Here is a 17,363-nt window from a genome sequence, read left to right on the forward strand (position 1 = left end):
AAGATTTACTTGGTTAGGGTGAGGCAACAAACTACTTTTGCAGTTTGGTACGTAAATACGGTTTGGTAAGTACGGAAGTTACGTGACAAATAAATCAACTTTGACTTGTAGTTTCACACGAGACATGAACAGCGCTCTTCTGGGCGAAAGTTCAATTTGTTTTTTGACCCACCCATCCACCCCGACATCCTCCTTGTGTGGTGTTCGTTATACTTCTCGATTCACAATTACGTGGATTACATACGAATTGATTTCGTGCTGACCATCACGAAAAAGATGTGACATGAGACATTCTCATTTATGACTATTTCACGAACTGCTGCATCTCTTGGTATGTTCTTACATTGTCATGTTTATGCCCAGCAGAGATTCGGTCCGCTTCGTGTGTGCATAGTTTGATTTGTAGAGTAACCTACCCTTTATCTTATTCATTCTTATTCATAAATTCTTCAATACAAATTGCCCAAATAGTTACATGATACCAAAACAGCCAAGTGTTTGAGAGCCCTTGAGACTCAAAATTCTCAAAATTACCATTTTGAACAGAATATTATTAATGAAAACAGAATTTCCCCAGAAATCTGGACACCCCTTTGGAAAGGTATAGAGCCGCAGCAGGCGATGAGTGTAGCAGCGGAGTGTCAGCATCCAGAGCAGACCTCCCCGGCAGGTGATGATTATGACGGATACCCAGGACCAGCTCTCCCCCGACACGTTACCCAACACCTACTGCTGGCTATTCATCAGCAGGCTGTTGCATTGCGGCTAACCCAGTTAGCAGAGCAGACCTGGAGCACAGGAGCCCGCCGAGGGAATAGAGCGCACGGGTGTATATTTTCATCTAATAGAATGCTACAGAAATGTGGCTCATAGTGATTTATTCTCTTTCTCATGGAAAGCAACATCTTTTCACTTGTTTATGGAGGCGAGAGTGTGCCACTGAAATAATTACAGGCTTCTACAGAGTTTAATTATAGTCAGTTAATAAATGTGTCAACTAAAAAGGCTTTTATGAATTGATTAATTACAGAACAAGCAGCAATGAGACATCTTTTAAAGTTGTCATAATGAATATGCTACCAAACAGTTTCCTATTTATTGCTTGGATCGTTGTACCATACCACATCTATCAGGGAGGACGACATATGAAAATTACCTGAAATGATCTAACTATCACCAAATCGGTGGTTCTTGATTTAATTTGCTATTATTATTATTATTATTATTATTATTATTTAATACACCATGGTTAAACATGCAGTGCAGACCTGTACCTACGCCTTCTAGCGGTGAGAGTCATTACAAAAACACTGTTGACGTGCTTTTTTTACGCCACACATGGCCAGCAGCTCCTCACAGCTCCAAAAAACGTGGGTGTAACTTTCCAAATAGACGTATTTGGATAAACTGATCACATATTGGGAATCTAAATGGTTACTGTCTCACCTGTTTTTTTTGGCTAGTAAAGGATGATAAATTCGACGATGCTAAGCAAAGTAACTTCCACTCTAAGGTGAATAACACTTAATGCTTAAATTCATAGCAAACTAACAGACTCACATCTAACAAACTAATTACAAGTTCTTACTATACATCCGTGCTCCTACTCAACATCTTCCTGTGATTGGCACTCTTCAGCCTCCATACAACAACAAGTAGAAAATCAGCCGACTGATAGAGCATATTAGTGTGACTCCTGCGCTGATTAGTAATCAGCGGCTCTGTCAGAGGTGTGTTCTCGCTCTCTGCTTCGCAGACTGAAGTTCAGTTCAGTTCCTCTCACAGTGAACTGACACATCATCTGCTTCTTTCAGCATTTATTAGTAGATGGAATTTATAATTGCTATATAAGCAAGATAGACGGTTTAATTTAGGCCATCCCTTTTAGGCATCTAGACTTTTAGTCGGCACTGGGTGTACACGCAGTGATTGTGTCACCGTTTACACACACTGCGAGTGATCAATATTAGTTAATGAGTAATGTAATGACATGGAGATAATCCAGGTATGTGTGGAGATGATGGACTTGAACTGAACACTTATTTCACATTTTTGAGTTAGTAAATTATATCAGGCCTACAGTTAATTTATTATTATATAACTGGTTCTCAACTGATCCTTCACTAACTTTGATCTATTAGCAACTTTTGATGCCTCCGCACCTGCGACAGCATTCTGTTTTCAGGTTGTCCGTACGTACGCATGTCTGTCCGGTCCATTCTCGTGAACGCGATATCTAAACTGATTAGATTTTGGAGGTCAAAGGTCAAGGGGACCTTATGTCCGTCCCATTCTCTTGATATCTCGGAGCGAATTTCTTCAAATCTGGTACAAATGTCCACTCGGACTCAAGGATGAACTGATTAGATTTTGGAGGTCAAAGATCAAGGTCACTGTGACCATAACTCAAGAATTCATGTGCTTGATTAATTATGATAATTTCACATAATGGATAAAATGATGAAGTGATGACATTTACAAACATGGATGTAAACTGTAGCTTGACTGGTTGGAAGAGGCATACAACCGAAAGGTGGTAATTGTAGTTTGGTTGTTTTGTATATGAAGTAGTATTTTAAAGTAGAATATTTAGTTAGTTTGTTGTAGGATGGGTGAAGGCCATTCACAGTATGATAGGCAAGTGCTAGTGTATTGAATCAGATTCAAGCAGCCACTAGTAGCAATAGCAGGGTGTGGAGGAGCCAGGTATAGAGAACTTGGGTATATAGATGTAGCACTGTATAGGGCCAGTTTATATCTCCCTGTATATTCCCTAGAGGTTCCTTTAGCAGTCCTCAGATTATCATTCCATCAGGGTCTACTTGAAACACTGATGAAGAGGGGTTATGCTCTCCAGTCAACACTTCTCCCCTGTTTCTAAGCAACTAATGATCCTCTGATGGTTTTTAATCCAGCTTGTGCTGGGGGGGAATTCAGCTTCCACGGAGAGTATTGATCATTCAAAGTTTATGTGAGGACTGACACATTTTTCTGTTGGCTGTGAATATGTCTCATCATTTTGGTTATAACAATTGCGCAGTGCTCGAAGTGGGCCGTACCGGCACATCTACGTTTTACTCCTTGGCGTACCGTGACTTTTTCTTGCGTACCGGCACTCCTCACAAGCTGACGGTACTCCTCTCTGCCCTCTCCATATCAGGTTCTCTGGGAGATTCATAATCATACGTATTGGAGTATTATTGACTTATAATGCTTAGAGAATTATATAATACATAAATTAATAGGAGCAAGAGATTGCTGTTACGTTCTCATTTTACAGATAAACAGTACACTACAAGATGTTTCTGAAAACATTTGAGTAGATAAAAGGTTAAGGTTCTAGGACGAAAACACAGACAACTCCCAGACCGGACAACGCCGTGGTAGCCTCCTGTCAATCACAAGGTAGCCACGCCCTAAAGCATCCCCTGCTTTATGGTCTATTTGACTCTTAAGGGGACCATAATTTACTAAATGAACATCATGCTGTATTGAAGAAGACTTGAAACTAGCGATTGAGACCATAAACTCATGTTTACAATGTTTACTGAGGTAATAAATCAGGTGAGAAGTAGGCTCATTTTCTCATAGACTTCTATACAATCAGAGTCGCCCCCTGTTGGCCATTAGAAAGAATGCAGGTTTATGGCACTTCAGCATTGGCTTCACTTTTCAGACCCCGGAGGTAGCCGACTGATCATGCCTGTGTTGACACAAGTGCATCATGGGATGGACACAGTGTGTGTGCAGTATGTGTGTGTAGATTAGTAACCAAACACCATCTGAGCACAACCCTGGGGCATCACACTCTCTCTCTCACACACACGCACACACACACACACACACATACACACATACATACACACGCACACACAGATTTAATGAGTGTGTTTCCACTTGGCACAAATTTTTTTCCCCATAGTGTTTCCGCAGGGTGATTTTTCCATATACATGCACACACACACATACACACAAACACCTGAGATCGCCAGGTCGAAGGAATAGAGAAGGTACAAAACAAATCTTATGTTTTTTACAGTACTATACTACAATAATCACATACAATTCTGCACATATAGTAACTTCAATTGAATGGTTATATAAAATAAATATACAAATAGCTACAGTCTGTGTTCAGTGCCAACAATACCTATAGGGTTGGGGTTTCCGTCGTATTTTTATCAAATCCGAATCCAGTACTGAATCCGCTTATGGAATCCAGTTCCTTTCACATCCTTTATTGGTATTATCTAAGGTTTAGAAACATTTGCATAAAGGAAATGTTGATTGACACATTGAAATAACAGATGTAGACTATTTACCATGTTGATAAGTTTAACGTATTGATATGATATGACGTTCAGTTTCTTTTCCATCATCTCTGGCTGAGGCTGGCTAACATTACACTGTAAAAAAACAAACATTTTTTTACAGTTTTTTTCAAGAAATTTTACATTTTTTGTCTGTATTTCAAAATGACAGAAAGAAAATGTAAAAATGACATGTTTCATTTGTGATTTATATGTAAATGGTTTTAGATTTACAGTATTTTTTTGTAATCACAATCGTAATTATCTGTATTTAAGCTTTTCTTGATCATTTTTAAAGATAATTATTCTGTTTTTTAGAGGTTTATGACTCTATTTTAACAATTAATGTATGTTAGAAGAAAAGGATTTCATGGAACTCTACAAATATTTCTTGTAAAAATACAGATTTTTTTTGCAAAACTTCTCAGAGTTAATGTAAAATTTGGGCTTTTGCAACGTAAAATTACATGTTTCATTTGTGATTTATATGTAAATGGTCTTAGATTTATGGTGTATGACTATTCTAACAATAAATATATGTTAAAAGTAAAATATTTCTTGTAAAATCACAGTAATAAAGGCTAATTATATAAAGATAATTACTGATTTTTTTTTTTACAGTTTATTTATGTTAATTAACGGACAGTATTTTTCAGTTTTTTAACAGACATGTTCTGGCACCCCTACCTAGATGTTTTCTACACGCCACATGTTTTTAATATTATCACTTTAACTTTGCCTGCCAGTAGTAAATGCTGTTTCAGCTTTATTTTGGGTGGAAGTCTGTCATTGTGTGTGTACGTTTCTAAGGACTACAGCCATAGCACACACGTCAACCTCTTAAAGGTACCTCCAGTACATGCTCGCTCTAATAACCACAGCTGCCAAGATGAATCATGGATCTTGGTTCCCTCCCTGGTTTTTCTCCCAGGACGTTTACACCACCGCTTTGCTACATTATCCACCGAAAACAAGCCATCATACGAGTATCCTCCGGCCAAATTAGGAGAGGAGTCGAGTGTGACAGTTCCTTCTCCACGATTACCTAACTAAATGCAACGTTCAGAATGAGCTCACTGACAAACAATCTGGTAAAATATGAGGGAAAATCTACACACATTACCTTGCAAATTGATAGATGCGTTCCAGATGGGAACATATATACTGTAAGGCTATCTTTGCTGAGTTATGGAGCCCATTATGACTATGGAAACTGCCATAAATCTGGAAGGTAATCGAAGTATCTTTCATACGAGATATAGATGAACGGGGAAGCATTCCCAGGCGTGAAGCAAAAAGTCTTCTGGGAGACAAACAATACAGAAGGAGGGCATTGTTGCTCCATGGTGAAAACTCAAATATGTATACTTTGAGGTTCAAACTGTATATTAGGCTCAAAGCCCAGGAATCCAAAGGAGAAAATTACTGCTTTTTTGGCAAACAATGCTTTTCATCAACTTCAAAATTGAATGGTTCAAGCCAAAATGTATCTCAAAAGAAACCAACACATGTTTATGTGACAAAAAGCATTAAGGTTTTAAAATTGGAGAAAGAAAAACTGCTGGTCAGAAAAAAAGTGAAACCCAGCTGCCTGAGCGATCCTGACCAGATTCCACCCGAGATGACCAAAATGTTTGTTCTCTCTTTCGCTCCAGGAACACTCTGACCCTTTTACCTGATTTCAAAGTAATGAAAAGTGCTGTGTGTGTTTCTCCGCGCTGGGATCTCACATCATTACCATTTCAAGTTTTCAAGGTGACGCAAACTTTCTTTTCCAGCTGGAGCACAGAATGTATTTTTATTTTTTTTGTTTTCATTGCCTTGTCTGATTTTTCCAGAGAGGACGTTGGCAATGTACTGGTTCTCAAACAATATGCTTGAAACGCAGGCTGCGGCTTGCTTTTTCTCTTTGGTTACTGAGAGTTAGAAATGCGTCTGAATGCGAGACTGAATGCTTATAGCAAAGGTGTCACTTTGGATCAGACTGATGATAAATCAGCTCTCTTAGCAATCACTCCTCTCTCCTCGATAACGAAAGTCTACGAAAGACTTGTATAAATGTATCTTCGGTAACACATCCCACTGCTGAGACACGTGTCAGTCTTACAATATGGAGCAGCTGAGATGGCAATCATTCAATTCAACCCCCATCACTAACACTCTTCAAGAAGCTAAGAGGCCACGTAAATGGATAATAACTCAGCCGGGTGCCATCGTGCACCGTTTATCTTCTGTGGGGGTGGAGAGACAATCAATTATGGCATCATTGAAGAACTCTGTTGACTGATGGATAACCAGTTGATTCCTGAATCTATCTTATTGGAGGCTCAACATCGATATAAGGGTTCCCTTTCCTTTTTGGTAGAAGCTAGAGGCTGCCTCCACCGCCAAGTCTTTCTCCACTGAATACACAAAGACAAAACTGATATTATACCTCTCGTCCAACTCCTGGTAACACAAACAAGCCGACCCGCCAAATGTCTTGTTTATATTTTCACTGTCTGATATTCCCCCATAGAGGGGATAAAAATATGCCTCTATGAAAAAGAGCCACTACAGACAACAAAATAACTGATATATAAACACATTAAATCCAACACATAAGGGATTAAATCAAATATATATTATAAACTACAAATCATCCAGAGAAAACATTAAACTATTATATAGAAAAACACATAAAAAATGGGCCAAAATCATATTACTTGCCCAAATTTGTTGGTAATATAGGCATGTTCAGACTAGCAGTATAGGCCAGAAATGAATTCATATTGATTGACATATGAGAGGAAAACATTTGATCCAGTCCAGCATGTCTTCAAACCAGTTTATTATTCTAATTGTAATATAAAAGCACCCCCCATAACATCATTTATAAATGTATTTTTTGGCACACATAAAGCAGCTGGGACGTCTCTGTAAGGACAACTTCTCTAAACTGAAATTGCTTTAGAAATAAGGGTTCTCCGTCATCTTGATCTCCATCTATTTTCGCTCCACTCTGTCACACTTTGAGCTGCCAAAGCAGAGTCACAGTGGGAGAATGATTTATATATTTCCATACAAACAGATTTACTTTCTCTTGTCTTCATTCAGCCTCTCAGGAAATTATATTTTTGTTAAGGCCTTGGAGCATCAGCGCTGACCCGTATACATTCATCTTTGGTGCTCAAACTCTCCCAGGCTGGTGTGTGTGTGTGTGTGTTTGGGAAAGTAAGTCATTGTAATTCAAGTCAAGTCGGTTGGTGCAAATTATACTTCCACCACAGATTGAAGGCTTAAGGATGGATTACGGCAGTCACTTTGCTGCTATCGAAGGCATTCCAGCGATTTCCTCAATTCAATTTATTTTTATATCTCAGACTTCCATTTGAGAGCTGGAAGGGAGCGGCTCCGTGTCGCTCTCGCTCTCCTCTCGGAGAGATTTATTCCCGTTGTCCCCCTGCTCTGTGCTGACACTGTGCAGAACCCACATCTGTGTTTTCTCAAACATTTGCTGGATGGAGGGAAGCCATTAAACATAAGCTCTGCTCACAAACAGCACCGGTTTCAGGACAGGAATCGCCAGTTGATGCTGAAAAGAAGGCTTTTATCTCCTCAGCTGAATGTTTTTGTGGCATAATGTCTCTGGCAGGAACCCGCTTATTACTGTTTCGTGCTGCAGAACAGACAGACGTTTAGGTCTTGGCTGCAGCTTGAATGTAAAAAGTGCAACAAAGATGTGCGTCGACTAAAGGTGTTGGTTTTATAAAGGTTTCATCAGCACGGAGGAATCCTTCAGTCAGATGTTGAAACAGAAGTAATGGGTTTCCTCTGACAACATCATTATCCGAGCTGATGTGTGAGCTGATGTGTGAGCAGAGTCTTGTTCAGGTGTGTCCGATGGCCACTCAGGTCTTCGTTTCCTTCCTTCGTGTTTCAGACTTGTTTACTGAGCGGCTCCATATGGAAAAGCCTCAGAGCAAAGTCCACCGACACACAGCGAAGAATGACAAGAAATATGCCCCCCCTTTATTTCTGTTCACTGTGTGTGTGTGTGTGTGTGTGTGTGTAGGGTACTTGTGAGTACTCCTGATTTATACATGTGTGCATTCCTATTTGCATTTCATACAGCACCTTAGGCACATTATTGTGTTACATAATGCATGAATTACGTGTGAGCACTTACTGTACACTGTCTGCACTTGTGTGTGTGCGTGTGTGTGTTAATGTTTGTGTCTATTGTGTGCATTTGGTATATTTTATGCTGAATTTTGTGGATTTAAATAACATGTTTATGAAGTATGATATTTTTGTTGCTGCAATATAACAGTACAAAAAGACAAGACAAGTACAAAACAGTTTGTATTGAACTGGGAGGTTGAGTTTGAGCCTGTGTTTGTGACGAGACATGTAAGATTAGGTAAGGTGTGTTTGTATCGAGGATGGCTATTGGCTGATTAGTAAATATAAAGAAAAGAGGGAAAGAGACAAGGTAGGGAGGATAATGATTATGATAATTAATTATAGTAATAATGATGAAATGCTGGACAGCAGGGTCCTCCAGTTCAGAAAACAAAGTTCACCAAAGAAGTTGAAGATGTTGAACTATGAGGAAGCACCACACAGACTTCCTTCACCACCACGAGCAAATCTGCTGATCCCCGTAGTTCCATTGAATAGAAGTGATGCAAACATGCATCTAGACTGGACTCACTCTTTCTCATACACACCCTGACCATTCACGCTGACCAGTCTGCTGGCCTTTCCATTATGTCAGCTCTGATCTGACCACAGAGGACGGACAAAGAGAAGTGCAAAGGAGTGTGGGAGAGTTTCCTTTTAGATGTTGCATTCTGGTTTTTGTGCAGCACCTGTGGGCGCTATGTCTGTTGCAATTCCAGTTCTGTATATTCCACACATTTACAGGTTTACTATGATAGTACTGTTGTACTTTATCTTTGTGGTCAGTGTTTGGACAGAGGTGGAAGTGCACAGCTACAGAGGGGAAAATCTGAGTGGTACAGACAAGTTGTGACCAGCTCAGCTCAGAAACACATTAAAAAGGAACCTCAGGAGTCAAAGAGCCTCAGGGACTTTAGTGTCTGTTACAGGAGTACAGACACTTTTTTATTCATAGAAGATAATGTTTCCCATCCTAAATCTATGTTAGGGACCAAGCAGTGAGGCAACGAGGAAACAGGAGTTGTTGAAGTAACATTATAAACCAAGAATTTAATAACTAGGTCTATAAAAGAGGTTAAAGCAACATAACTATATTTATTACAGTACTACAACTAAACAAGGTGTTGACTGAACAAAAGACTGACCTCCACGGTGACACATGAGGGCACAAAGGGGTAACCAAGAGGGACACTAACTATTACTAAATACAAAGCAGAACTAACTAAACCCAAATCTCCCCCCATGACATGGCAGCAAATGGTTTGGCCCAACGAATTGGCTCCAGGATTTAACAGTCCTCAGCCTTCAGCCACGCCTTTTTCTCCACCTGGAAGACAGCTCCTCCCAACAGCCAAGGTAACGCAAAACAAAGAAACAAATGATTAATATAACGAATAATAGTACGTGTGACCATACAGCGTTAATGTGTGCATCTAAACAACGTAAGGTTAAACGCAAATAAACAAATCGAAAACAACTATGTGATGTTAATTGTTCAGGTGTGGTTGATTGCAAATTAAATGCACCTGTGTAGGTAGCAAACTAACGAGGTGAGAGAGTGTGAACTGGAAGGATGTCACCCTGTGTGGCTGACTGTGACCATCACAATCTGTAAATATAAAATATGTAAGATGTGAATTCAGAATTTACAGTACGTCACTCCAGCTCAGTCTAAACTGATAATCTGGAGGTTATTGGAAATAAATCCAGAGAAATATTGAATGGCTTGCCATGGAATTTGGTACACACGTTCATGGGCTTCAGAGGATGACTCTTGGTGATCCCCTGACTAGGTTTTCACCTATCCAGTGAAATCTACTAGATCAGGGTCAAGTCAAGTACATTTTATTTATATAACCCAATAACACAAATCACAAATTTTGCCTTAGGGGCTTTAAAATCTGTACATGGCCTCGTGACCATGGATGTATAACGCTTGTGCCTCGGTATCGGAGGCCGATGGGCGTGACAAAGTGACGGTATTTGATGACCTGAACGGCCTGCACACCCTGTTACACCCCGAAAGGCTGTTTGCTGACGCCCAGAAACTTCCTTAGTAAAGCAAAATAAGAAGAAAAGAGCAAATCCAGGCAGAGGGCTGCAGGGTCAAACTGCTATTGGGGCTTAAGTGATGATTGAGAGAGGTTATTTTTGTCTGAGTGTAAACATTGTTTGTTTTTTTCTTAGAAAATTCCAACATATTACTCCTTTAAACACCAGCCTGTTAACATTTTCATTGTAAGCACTTTCACATGCCGATGTTAGTGTTTAACTCAAAGCAACACGTGCCTATAAGTCCAGCCTCACAGAGCTGCTACAGTAGCATGGCTGTAAACGCTTTTCTTGTTATTGAATTGTTTGGTCATTGAAAAAGTGAAAGTTGCCTTTGACGACTTTAGTGAGTCTGCTAAACCTAAATTAGTGCATATCTTGTTGGCTGTGCTTGACATCTTTCTTCTTCCATTTGTGCAGACTTTGCATGAGAACATTTGCAAGAGATGTAGGAGGGTATTAGGGGCTGGACAGCATACGTACCAGGAAAGTAGAGTAGAAGACAAACATGCACAAGAGATGAATGATCTAAAAAGTGACACAATGGTCGGGGTGTCATCCCTCATAAGTGTCAAAGAGGAGTTTCATCAGAAAGGCTGGTATAGACAGGTCATAAGCAGCATTGGCTCTCTGTTCTGTGGGGGTGATGGGAGGCTCGGAGGGGGTTGGGATGCTACTGGTGGGTATCCCCCGCCCCCCGGGACAACCAGCCACCATCTGCCGGTAAGGTAACACCACCGACGGGGGCCGAGTGTCCAGCTGGGGGGGGACACTGGAGACCAAGGACAGACTCAGAGGCTGAAAGCCATTACACTTCATCAATAACAGCCTGCACTCCATGGGATTCATAGGATCATTGAAAAGTGAATCACTGCTAGGGTTTATTATATATTTTGTTTATTTTGAATCAGCAGCTTAATCACAGTGTAGAAGCTAAATAAGGTCAACAGAGATGATTAATGAATGTTTTGGGGTGGATTTGCTCTCGCACAGGAATTCTTTCACTTTACTTTGTTTATTTCACCTCTAAATTTCAACCACTGTCAGCTGCTGAATACTGATATTTAAGTAAGAAAGGTATTCAGTGTTTCTCCAATTAGTCGTCTCTAAAACCACTGTGACACTTTTCTCACAGTTAATATTTGCTTTGTTTGTGTGAGTTTGAGAAAAACGGAGCCATCGGCATCTTACTGGGGAATTCATTAGTGCAGACGAAGGTCTTCTTTTGAGCCGCTATAAATCAGCATTGTTTAAACCAAGTATCTGAACAGAAATGAATGAAAAACCTCCGTGCGGCTTATTCGCTGGAGATGATAAATGTGCATCATGGTGTAAAAGCCAAGGTAAATCAGTATATACTGTATACAAACTCTGTCTGTGGTGCTCAGCAGTGAGTTTATCATTCCTTAGGGCTGGTATGTTCCTATCAGAATCTTTTCTGCTACATACTGTATAGTATATTTGTAAAGAGACTTCAGTGTATGTGTGGTACTCTGACTTTAATTTCCTGTAATACCACGCCAGGGTTCAGGTGTTTGTGGTTGCTTGGTAGAAAGATTATAGTGATTTTACTCTATATCTTGAGCTCATTTTGAACCCCTTCACATCCTGTTTTCCCTTTTTTTGGGAAAATGAATTATTTGCTTTCAATCAGGTTCAGGTTGCAGCCAACTAGCTAACAGTAGTAGTTAAAAAAAATGTGCAACTACTATGCAATTATCTTATTAAATGCATATTATATTATTATCGCGATTATATATGGACAATTTTGAGAATAATCGCGATTAAATATTTTAATCGATTGACAGCCCTCATAATTAAATATCATTACAGTAAAGTACATTGAATTATAAAAAATAAATTACATTTTTTTTTTAAATTTTATTTGTCATCAGTGCATTCCCATATGGACCACACCATGCGTCTTTAATTTTAAATAGTATGTGTATAATGCCCAATAATGTCAGATATTTCAATAACATTCGTAGGAACATAGGTGTTTAGTGTCCTTTATGATAAAGGTGAGAGACACTGGGTAGCCTCTCTCTCTCTCTCTCTCTCTCTCTCTCTCTCTCTCTCTCTCTCTCTCTCTCTCTCTCTCTCTCTCTCTCTCTGTCTACATTTTTTTCAATTCAATTCAATATGCTTTATTGGCATGACCAATATTGCCAAAGCATCAATTCAATAATAAAACAAAATAAAAAATAAAACATACATATACATACTGTATATCGTCTGATTAAGCAAATTACAATATATAGATATTTAAAAAAACAACATGAAAATGTTTGAAAACAATACAGAAATAATTTGTATTATTTATTTATTTATGAATGCTATTATTATATTATTATTATATATATATACATATATATATATATATATGTATATATATATACATATATACAATTCATTAAGCAAATTACAATATATAAATATTTAAAAAAAAACATGAAAATGGTAGAAAACAATACAGAAATAATTTGTATTATTTATTTATTATTATTATTATTATTATTATTAATAATAATAATAATAATAATAATAATAATAATAATAATTGTGTTGTGTCAATAAAAAAAAACAAAAAACAAAAAAAAACGATTAGGTGTCTCCCAACTCTCTCTCTCTCTCTCTCTCTCTCTCTCTCTCTCTCTCTCTCTCTCTCTCTCTCTCTCTCTCTCTCTCTCTCTCTCTCCACCAACACTAGGAAGCGCACAGTCACCGCTTTTATGTCCGGTGCCCTGGAGCAGCTCTCTCTCTCCCTCTCTCTCTCTCCCTCTCTCTCTCTCTCTCTCTCTGTTCCTCCTCTGTTTCTACATTATTCGGTAGTGTACCGGCTCGTCGGTGTGTACAGTAGATGTAGTCGGTAACACAGTTGGGAGCTGCACAGTTGGGAGTCTTCTTTTTGCGCCATGGAGGACTGCTACTCCCCAGAAAGCGAGAGGATGGAAGCGTGGCTGGACGACCACCTGGAGTTCACCCACTGCTACTTTATCAGGAAGGCTTCAAGGTAACAGAGGAGAGGAGTAGATCTGGTTTACTTTAGTTTCTGTGCAGTTTGCAGAATAGGACTCTAGAATAAAACTCTATGCTTTTGTGTGTTCAGCCTGCCAGTTATTTGCAATAGAGTTTATTATAAGGAATCACTTTACCTCATATATAATCATCACATCTAACAGTAAACATCTTCTCCAGCAGCAGTGAGTGATTGTGGGTCATTGTGACCCTGCTCAGGTGCTGGTGTTGGGTCTATACCTGCAGAAGCTGCTGTAATTAATGCTCTCTGATTCACAGCTCAGCAGCTTTTTTCATTTCACCATCCAAGCTCACAATCAGTAACAGCTCTGAAGGGTTGCACAGGGCTCTTAAATCATTAACTTTTACTGCTGCCAATGATCCTGTTTAATTCTCAGCCCTGTACTGTTGAATAGGTCAGGTCCATTGGTGATAACTATATACAACCCTTCCACATGTATTGCCTGTGCCATTTAAACCTGCAGTAGGCAGAATATTTTTGGCATCATTGGGCAAAAATTCCATAATAACCTTTCAGCATATTGTAATTCAAGTGTTCTTAGAGAAAACTAGACTTCTGCACCTCCTCACGGCTCTGTTTTCAGGCTTTAAAAGATCCAACCCGTGACGGGAGACTTTGGCCAATCACAGGTCATTTCAGAGAGAGAGAGCGTTCCTATTGGCTGTTTATTCAACGGACGCAGCTGTCAATCACTCACAAACTCCGATCAAACGGTCAAACTAGGCAGCGCTGATCAAATATGAATCAATATTCTGTTACTGTAATGCCTATTTCTCTCCTCAAATGTTTTCAGAAACATCTTGTAGTGTACCGTTTAGCTGTAAAATGAGAAAGTTTGTTCCGGCTGTTGGGTGGTGCTTGGTATTTCCTCAACTGATCTCAACATGGACAATGAGACAAACCGTCTCATATTACAGCTAAACAGTACACTACAAGATGTTTCTAACAGAATATTGATTCATATTTGATCAGCGCTGCCTAGTTTGATTGGAGTTCGAGAATGATTGACAGCTGCTCAGAGACGTCAGGCTCCAGCTCGGCTCTGATTGGTTGTTTTCCTCCAGTCTGAAATCTTGCAGATGCCATTAGGAGCACTGAAGGACACAGAAGAACTTGCTTTTTTTACCTGTGTCATGCACTACTGTCAGAATATAGTGACCGTTTTGTAAAAATAACTTTTTTAAAATCCCATTTCCTCCAATCTGCCTACTGCTGCTTTAATTTCTAACGCAAACACAGATTCCAAATCAGTCTTTCTCCGGCAGTAGCAGCTATATAAGGCATTTTTTTTGCAGCAGCGGTCATATCTGGGCAGTACTCATCAGGTCATTAGGGTCTGTTTGTTTTAGTGACAAACCCCCTTCAGACCCACTTATCCACTTAAAACACTATGGCAACTTCACTTTAGTTTTCTTTTCATCCAGTAAATGCAACACACACATTATCTCAAAGCCAAAACACAAAAAAGTGTGTGTGCACATCAGCCGTTGAGATGCTTTTCTTCAAGAAGTATTGATTGAGCCACACCTCCCGTGGATACATTAGGGTCGGCTCTGTGGGGAGGCAGTCGGCTCAGTGGAGGAGTCATCACTGCAAGTCAGATAACAGCTCCTTCTCTGTGGCTCCTCAACTTTTATTTGCCTGGCTCGAGGGCCCGAGATGGCTAATTTCATGGGCAGCCCCTGTTACCTTCTTCTCTTACGCTCAGCGTGTTTGAAAATTAGAGCCAAAGCAGAGAGTGTGTGTGTGTGTGTGTGAGAGAGAGTGTGTTGTAGAAGTTGATTAAACAATGGTTGGTTGATTAGAGAGCTTCCCTGTAATCACATCCAATTAACTGTTCATACACAAACATGGACTACTCCCTGTCTGACACACACACGCACACTCACACACACACACACACACACACGCTTGTGCACATTAGATTTGTTCCAGCAAATATCCACATTAGTCACTTCAGCGTTCACAGGCTAAATGAAAACACTTCATCAACTGTGCCTGCATTCACTTTTATTATCCACGCTCACTTATAATTTATCTACTCAATGTGTTATCATCAGCGGCCACATTCACTGTATTATTACTGAACTTCACCTCACTCTTATGCAGGGGATTTGCCTCCTGCTCTCTCTTACAGTGGTTACTGAGCTTGTTACCCACGTCTCTCCATCCACCATCTCACCCAAATTTGGCATTTTCCTCTGTTTGGTGCAAATTGCCACCCGATTCAACTGTTATCAGGCCATTAAATAGGCGTTATCAGTCGCTTTAAGCACCATAGATGTGGTTCATTAGGGGCCTACTACGCCCACTACGTTGTAAAAGTGAAAGTGAAACTTAAAGGCAACACGTTCTAACATGTAAAACTGAATGAAACGTCTCGTTTTGAACACAAACAAAAAGGCTTCATTAGGTTTAGGCAACAAAACTACAACTTTTTAGGTTTAGGCAATAAAACTACAACTTTTTAGGTTTAGGCAATAAAACTACAACTTTTTAGGTTTAGGCAATAAAACTACAACTTTTTAGGTTTAGGCAATAAAACTACAGCTTCTTTAGGTTTAGGTAACAAAACTATAACGTCTTTAGGTTTAGGTAATAAAACTACAACTTCTTTAGGTTTAGGTAACAAAACTATAACGTCTTTAGGTTTAGGTAATAAAACTACAACGTCTTAAGGTTTAGGTAATAAAACTACAACATCTTTAGGTTTAGGCAATAAAACTACAACTTCTTTAGGTTTAGGTAACAAAATTACAACTTCTTTAGGTTTAGGTAACAAAACTATAACGTCTTAAGGTTTAGGCAACAAAACTACAACTTCTTAAGATTTAGGCAACAAAACTACAACTAAGTTTTGGGAAAAACATAGTGTTTTCATTTAAAATAACTATTATAAAAGGTCTGCGTATGCTGGTGTGAATAGTCATTATCTAAGTTGTCTTAAATAATATGGTCTGTTAGTCATGAACTACATGTATTTATATTCCAGGTGGTATCATCATGTTAGTCATGGTAGTAACTGTAACAGCTGTACAGATAGTACAGTACCTTCTGTTACAAAGAGTCTAATATAGTTTGTTCTCTCTTTCGACAGGGAGATGGTGAATGCCTGGTTCGCTGAGCGCGTCCACCCCATCCAGCCATCTGCCTCCAAAGACAATCCTCCACAGCAGCGGGCCCACCAGTCCTCCACAGACTCCGCCCCCACCTCTGCCTCCACCATCCTTCCACCCACCCTCAGCCTCCTGGACAACCGCTGCCCGTCCCCGGCAACGGTCCCCAGCCCGGCCCCCGGCACCCCGACTCGCAAAATCTCAGCATCTGAGTTCGACCGCCCACTCAGACCCATCGTGGTCAAAGACTCTGAGGGTTCTCTGACATTTCTGAGCGACGCCGACCGCGAAACGGTCCCTTTCCGGGGCTCGGTGATGGGCGAAGGTGGCGTCGGTGGAAGCGGCGGGGCAGGTCGTGGCATCGGGGGGGACCGCTGCGCCAGGCTGCTGGAGCTGGTGAAGGACGTGTCGAGTCATCTGGATGTGACAGCACTCTGCCACAAGATCTTTCTCCACATCAATGAGCTGATCGCTGCGGACCGCTACTCACTGTTCCTGGTAGGAACGGAAGGGCTGTGGGTCAAACTGTCATTCTAACTGCTTTACCTGGAGCACTGGGATCAGCCAGAGCAACAGGAAGGGAGACATAGGCCACTCACACCTTTCTAGTTTACTTTGTACAACACAAATCCTCTAGTTATACATTCATTAGATTTGTTGGTGTGAATATTACTATTCTTA

The 17,363-nt window shown here is 40.0% G+C and overlaps 1 protein-coding gene across 6 annotated transcripts in view; it reads left to right on the plus strand.

Annotated features, from left to right (window-relative positions):
- The window catches only part of pde5ab (phosphodiesterase 5A, cGMP-specific, b), a 54,482-nt gene that overhangs the window by 4,115 nt on the left and 33,004 nt on the right, over positions 1-17,363 (plus strand). For 2 of the 6 annotated variants that reach the window (XM_074622972.1, XM_074622973.1), the window contains exons 1-2: positions 13,305-13,539; positions 16,664-17,180. In XM_074622972.1, the coding sequence (XP_074479073.1) occupies positions 13,442-13,539; positions 16,664-17,180 (615 nt within the window). In that variant the 5' untranslated portion in view covers positions 13,305-13,441. Of the gene's footprint in view, positions 1-9,750; positions 9,831-10,079; positions 10,101-13,304; positions 13,540-16,663; positions 17,181-17,363 lie in introns of those variants that run through there. The other 4 variants (XM_074622974.1, XM_074622977.1, XM_074622976.1 and 1 more) reach the window with 3 other exon arrangements.

Source organism: Sebastes fasciatus, chromosome 22 (assembly GCF_043250625.1).
Source record: "Sebastes fasciatus isolate fSebFas1 chromosome 22, fSebFas1.pri, whole genome shotgun sequence".
In the NCBI taxonomy this organism is placed as follows: domain Eukaryota; kingdom Metazoa; phylum Chordata; class Actinopteri; order Perciformes; family Sebastidae; genus Sebastes; species Sebastes fasciatus.